We start from the raw sequence: 7,138 nt of genomic DNA, 5'->3' as shown, positions 1-7,138 counted from the left end.
AATTTCCATTAAAAAAAAAATCGCAACATGGGGTAGCATACACACGGCATGTGAACTGTATGACAGAATACCTCAAAGAGATGTCATTTCATGGTTTTAAGATCGCAGGATATGCACAAAATGGATTAATTCGCAAAAAAAACTAGTTGCTTTGATTGCAAAACAAACCTTACCTTGCTTGTGCAGAGATCGCTCCGACGGGGGGGGGGGCAGGGAGGCAAGACGGTCTTGCTTCAGTTTGCTTTGAAAATGAAAATGCGTTGTGTTTTTCTTTTTTAATAAAATGCCCGAGGTCATCGGAATTCCGACGAACATGGGCATTTAAAAAAAAATAAAATCAAATTTTCACACAATGCTCCTTGTCCGTCAGAATTTGACCCCAAATGTATTAGTGTCAGGTGGAGCACTTCCTAGTTTGTAAACTATCTTTCGAATATACCCTAGAGCTTCATTTACAAGACCTGCTTGTATCCAAAGATTTGAAGTCAACGTCACCCTTGAATTCTTACTAATCAACAACTCTAGATTAAGTTCATCATTTGAACAATCCTCTATTGTATTAACACTTCTTGCTCTTGTTGCAAGCAACGGGATGGTTCAATGAATATAGCATTCTCTTATTATGATTATGAACATTTTCATTTGTAGAGAACAAATGGACAACATTGTCAAAATCATTGTTGCTTGCAACATCTAAGCTAATAGGGGTTCTCATCATCAACAACTTCCAGTCATCACTTTTTGGGTTTGTATCTCTTAGATTTGTCAAAAGTTGACGAAACCTTTGTTGCTGAATGTTTTCTCCATCTTGTCTGAATAATTTATCTAAAGTAATCATAGTTTTGAATTCTTCCCATAATAACTTTGCCCTTTTATTGCTATCATATGCTGGTGTATCATTCACAGGAAGTAACTGGCCCAAATCTCCAACCAAAATCATCGATATACCTAAAAGATAATCAATAAAAATTATTGTCAGACTATATACAAATATTATATCAATCTAATACATATGAGTTATATTTAATATTGTAAAAAATAGTTGACCTTATTAGTAATATTTGAAATATACCTGCAAATCTCATGTTTGCACTTTGTGGTAATGCTTGTCTAAGTCGAGAATTTATACTCTCCAACATGTTTTGACCAATGAAGCTCATTTCATCAATCAAAATGTATTTGATATGTGACATTTCTTCTTGAAAACTTGTAAGCCGTGTTCCTTCTAGTTCAGAAAAATTTCGTATTGGAATTTTTAGTTTTGAATGAACTGTAGAGGCTCCTATATTGAAGGCTGCAACTCCTCTTGGTGCAAGTAATAGAAGGGGAGAATGACATGGCATTGTTGCATTTTGAAAAGATTGACTAATGACACCAATCAGATACAACTTTCCTATTCCTGCTATTCCTTGAATTATCATGAACAAAGGCATCCCTTCTTGACTGCTATAATAATGTCATAATTATGTTGACTACCTTTTGTTGTTTATCACTGGGGGTTGTGTAGTTAATGCATTGTGGTATATCATCATAGATGAGACATCCATGCTCCTTCATGTTACTTATGAAATTGATTGCTCGAACTGTGTACTCTTCACCTTGATATTCATTTAAAGACCAATCTGTATTTCTATCAATGTCTCTTCTTCCCAACATATCTATTTCAGAATGTTGCATATGTTGACCTTGATGAAGTCTAGATATAATCTCCCATTCATGCTCTATGGTTTTTTGCTAAATAGTTCCATTTTCTTTATTTTTAGAATCACTGGCAGCTTCAACATTTTGTACAGTTGTTATTCTTTCCACATGCCAAGGATTATAATTAAATGACTCCCACTTTGCTTTTATGGAGTCATTGTCATGACCAATATCTCTTTCAATGTTACAAAATGGTTTGTAGAGTAATAACTCTGATAAACAGAAGTCAATCCATTTATCTGAATCACATGAAGGAATGTTTAAAAATCATGGAAAAACTCTGAAAATAGAAACTCTTTGTCTTGGCCCCCATTTGTTGTCACCTCTTCTTTTAGGATTGTATATCCATGATTTGCCTACATCAATCAATGCGACACCTTCCATAGAAATAGGCCTTGTTTTATATCCATCAATGAAAGATTTTGTTTGTTCATTATCATTCTCCTCATTATTTATCATTACAGGTTTGAAAACTTCATGTGACACATTTAGATTAACAAATCTTCTACTGCTCTCCATCAATGGAATTTATAATAACTTGTGACATGTTTCTTGAGCTCCAATGTCTCTTTCTATAACTGTCTCTGTTAGAATCCTTCTATAGTCTCGTGCAACTAAGTCATTAGGGTTTTCCATGTTTGAAATATGCATCAACATCTACTGATATGTTTATGAGATTTTCTCGGCTTTTGCTGCATACTTTGCAATGTATTTGATTACTGCATGCTTGGAAAGAATAGGTTTCCAATCTATATTTGCTCTCCACAATTGTAGTATGTGGCGATTATGTGAATTCACTCTGTCATCATTTCTTGCTGGTTCAAAATTTTTTTTCACCTGTTTCTATGTCTTGATATAATCTAGATCCCCTCAAATTCAATGGCCAAGGAGCATTGTACCTATAATCATTATTAAAGTGAGTTAAGTATTTCATTTATTTGTTTAAGTAGTCATTATATATTGATATACAGATACTATTTGATAATAAAAAATTACCTACAAACTATCCTTCCCCCTTTTTTTCGTAGGCATGCACCTTCTTTGCAGACTGTGTGTCAGTCTACACAATTTAGCATCTCTTCATAGTCATGTTCAATATCCATCTCTGCAAGTTGTGTCATATTTTTGAGACATGGATGCTGAACAAAATTTTGGAATGCGTACAATTGATAATAGGAAAAATTAATATATTACTTATATGATAAACTATATAACATGTCATATAATATTAGATATATATGTTGAAATGATTATATAAACATGCCTAAATTTTTTTTGATGGGGATCTTCTCTAGGATTCCATGCATGGATAATGGAATGAAAATTATATCTCTCAACACTTTTTTTTTCCTCCTCATTTGACCAATCAATGTTGTCCATATTGGGTGCTCCATTGATCCATATGAATCCATGCACATGTGGTGACCCCTATGTTGCCATTCATATCTTGAACAATAATCTTTAGCATTCATTCCTTTTTCTAGAACTTGTTTTCTAAATAATGAATGTCTTAAGTGCATGTAATGAGTGACTATATGAGGATAGTTTATTACATTTTTCCTTCCCAATTTTGAGCTTCATGTGGAGTTGTTGGTGTTGCTCCTGGCATTAGCACATGCAAATCTGGCCAATACATATCTGCTGCACTTAATGTGAAGAATATTGTAGGAGAGCCAATTTGATGAAGCATATTTGTCAACTCTGCACGACATTTAGCCCAATATGACCTTATACCCCTCAATGATGTTCCAAACTGCATCAACCTATCAGCCAAATTATTGTGTGGCATGTTTTCAATATGCTGACGCAACTCATTGATGGTGATCGACATATCTTGAAAACTTCTTTTTGCAAAAAGTGCAGATGAATTTTGTGCACGGTGTCTCATAATCATGTTCATCATAAAATACCTAAATCTTGGATGTTGTCCAAAGCGATGATCCCTATATTGCAATAGATGTTTCACATATTCATGCAAATGCACTCGCCTCAACTATGGTTCTAGCCCGTCACATCTACCATCAGGAAACAATGTTGGGAATGCCATATCAAGTAATCCTGATGTGACATATTCATTAATAGGAGATGCACCAATACCCGACCATTCAATCAATGCTGTTGAATTGGCATTAGGGTTATTAACCCATGCATGGAATAATTCCATTTCTCCTTGGGCATTAGGTGGTCTTGAAGCCATTGATGTTGTGTGCTCTATTATATTACCTTCATCTAACTCCATGACTGGACCCACAAATATGACTTCATTTGCATCAGAATCAAACTCCATGTGCATTGTTTTCAATTTATTGAAAATATTTTCATTAGAATTTCTTGGCAAATCATTGAGAGCATTTTCATCAATTCTAACATCTGCATAAAACTTGCCATGCTCTACTTTGTATTTAAGTGCTTTGTACACACGATCCCTATTGACTGTAAAGTTATAATTTGTGCCACATTGATCCCTTCTTCGGACAATAATGATTGGTGAACGCTCTATTGTATGTGGCAAAATTTGAGAAATTTGTTCTACATTTTGTGGAAATCGTGTGTCCTTTATATTTAAATTGACACTATTTGCATGTGTAACCTGTAGTATTGGGTTGACACGTGCAATCAACATCTCTTCTACTTGTGTAAATTTTGAAAGTTCTTCTGGTTGAGGGCCAGGATCCATATTATTTGAAGATGAAAATATATGATTTCCTCTCTCTTGTCGATATCAGTTGCATACAGGTCCTTTAGAGTTGCAATATACTTTGATTCCAAGATAAGATTCTTGACAAATATAACACATCTTTGGAGTTCTAAATCCATCTAATTGAATTTGAAATTGTATTTAGAATCTTCTAAAATTTGATTGAAGCATACCATTTGGGTTGGATATGTTTTGTATAGTACCTTGTACAACCACATTCATTTCTGTTTGACTTCCATGTTGTGGTGTTTCTGGTACATGTTCTATTGATCTTGAATTTTCATTTTGAATATTGAACTCAATATATCTTACAAATGGATGATTATATCTCTCATTTGATTGGGATCAACTTCATGCCTTTCTTGTCTTTCAGAATGAGAGACTTGTTGAGATGTACATTGACGACTATTTCTATTCCCATTTGTTTCATCTCTATTTTCATATTCTAATTGTTCCACTGTTACTTCTGCCCTTCTCCTAGCATATCTTTGTCTATCACCTTCATTGCGTATTCTCCTTTTTTCTTCTCTTTGAACATTTGTCATTTGTTCTTGTTGTCGTCTACAATACTCTCTTTAATATTCTCTTCTTTGTTCCTCTGATTCAAAGTTTAATCTTGGTCGCACCATAGCTGGTATCGATAAAATTGATGTTAAAAAAGTAAATAAAATTGCTTCGCTTACTATCTAACACTTTTTGATCATCAAGATCCCTCAAAGGGGCAAGATGAGAGCATACGATAAAAGAGAAAAGGTCAGCAAATATAATGCCAATGATGCTAATGAGAAGGCACACAACTAAAAGAATTATTTATTTATTTCACTTTGATGTTATATTAATGAAATTTCAATCATATTCATGTGGTGGCATCAACTTGTAGATAAGAAGTTCAAAACATTACACTATTATATATTTATTTCTAAAATTGCATTTACAACAATATGGTGGCATTGCCTTCCATAAGAGAAATAAAAAACATTCTAAATTTCTATATACATTTGAAATAATGTATTTTCATTCATCTAGGAGCATTTCCTTCCAAATAAGAAATAAATATTTTACTTATGCATATTGCTTTTAAATAATAAATAGAATTTCTAAAACAAAAGTAATATGTATTTGGTGGCATTGCCTTCCAAGTAAGAATTTAAAAATTGAAGTTAAAAAACAAAATAGAGTTAAACTTGACAAAAAACATGTATTAGAAATTAAAAAGAAAAATTTAATTAATTCATCAAAAAATATCAAAATTCTAGTGTTAACAAAGTACTAATTGACACAAAATCTCTATTTTTTCTCCTATAAAATTTATATGTACCTATGTTGTGCATAAATTGTTTACTAATTTCCCCCTCTAAATTTTAGACAATATTTTTAAAAAACATTTGCTAAAAAACATTTAAGAAAAAATATTTCTAAAAACATTTTTAAAAAATATTTGAAAAAAAAAACATTTCTAAAAAAACATTAAAAAATATTTCTTAAAAATATTAAAAAAAACAATTCTGAAAATTAACATAAAAATTTACCATTATAATAACATTTCAAACCACATTAATATGTCACTACTAAATCAGCCTGCAAAAATTTCGTTTTAGTTTATTTGAAATTGTATTGTTTCCTCAAAAGCTGCAATTTAAAATAGAGCTCTCTTTGGTTACCTGTATCAGCCCACAAAATTTGTCATAGGAACCTATGATTATGTAAAAAGAAGATTTTACAACATGCATGCTATATTTATGCTATATGAAATAAAAAGTAGCCCTATTTAACTACTGGCATTTTAATTTTTGACCTGAAGTGAATGTAATGTATTTTCAATTTGCTCAACTACTTTACGTTTCCTCACCAAGAATACATTGTTAGTATAATGATTAGCCCAATCTAAATTAACTATCCAATGATTAAAGGTGGCAATTCAAATAGTTGTCTAAATTTAAGGAGATGAAAAAGTAATGTTCAATGCAAATAATTTCTTTCAATTTCCTATCATTTAATAAAAATCCCTAGTTTAAAATAGAGTTCCTTTTGACTATTTTTATTAGCACACAATATTTCTCATACGAACCTACCTCTATGAAATAAAAATGTTTATCATAAATGCCTATGACAAAACCAGTGTATAATTTCTAGTTTTTTTTTTTTTTAATATAATTTCTGGTTTTTCATAGATCTTTCTTTGGCTATATTTATGATCCTCTATTTCAAGATTTGTGCACAAATAATAGACTATAGACAATTATATACTACTATTCTACAATGTTTATGACTCAATAATTAAAACTTTAAAGGAACACAATGTACAATTTATTGCTCAATTAATTAAGACTCTTTTAAATAATAAAGAGCTAAATCAATAAAAATCCATTAGACATAACGGTAATGGAAGAAAATGAAAACATTAACCTCACAATTAATTCTGCTGGCTGTAGCTGTATTTTGTGAATAAATAATGGTTGGGTGTTTAGCAACTCAGATATATTGATTTTCAGTATGAATCACTATAAGAGTCAAACATCTTTGTGCGAACTAAAACAATTATATTAAATCCGAAAGACCAGGTTTTATTGTAATTTATTAAAACAATTATATTAAATCTGCTATATTCTATGGTAATAAATCTGCTATATTCTATGGTAACAATTTTGGAAAATTGGCTGTATCAATCTAGAGTCAATGCAAATTATAACACTCTTAATATAATCTACTTTAAATGTATTCATACTTCAACTTGTTCTC

At 31.4% G+C, this 7,138-nt stretch overlaps 1 protein-coding gene across 1 annotated transcript; it reads right to left on the bottom strand.

Moving 5' to 3' along the window:
* Positions 1–559: 559 nt before the first annotated feature.
* On the bottom strand, positions 560–1,343 carry LOC131874231 (uncharacterized). The gene is made up of 2 exons (XM_059217509.1): positions 1,073–1,343; positions 560–948 (listed from the first exon to the last, which is right to left on the bottom strand). The coding sequence occupies exons 1-2, from the start codon at positions 1,341–1,343 to the stop codon at positions 560–562; spliced, it is 660 nt and encodes a 219-aa protein (XP_059073492.1).
* Positions 1,344–7,138: the final 5,795 nt, after the last annotated feature.

The sequence above is a fragment of the Cryptomeria japonica genome, chromosome 3, assembly GCF_030272615.1.
Source record: "Cryptomeria japonica chromosome 3, Sugi_1.0, whole genome shotgun sequence".
Taxonomy (NCBI): domain Eukaryota; kingdom Viridiplantae; phylum Streptophyta; class Pinopsida; order Cupressales; family Cupressaceae; genus Cryptomeria; species Cryptomeria japonica.
Note: the sequence above shows the minus strand (reverse complement) of the source record. Positions and strands in the feature narration are given on the sequence as shown.

Excerpts from the sequence above, each read along its gene's own strand:
- LOC131874231 (XM_059217509.1), bottom strand. The coding sequence starts at position 1,343 with ATGCCATGTCATTCTCCCCTTCTATTACTTGCACCAAGAGGAGTTGCA. Across the intron at positions 949-1,072 it reads TGCAAACATGAGATTTGCAG|GTATATCGATGATTTTGGTT; the intron begins GTATATTTCAAA and ends ATTATCTTTTAG.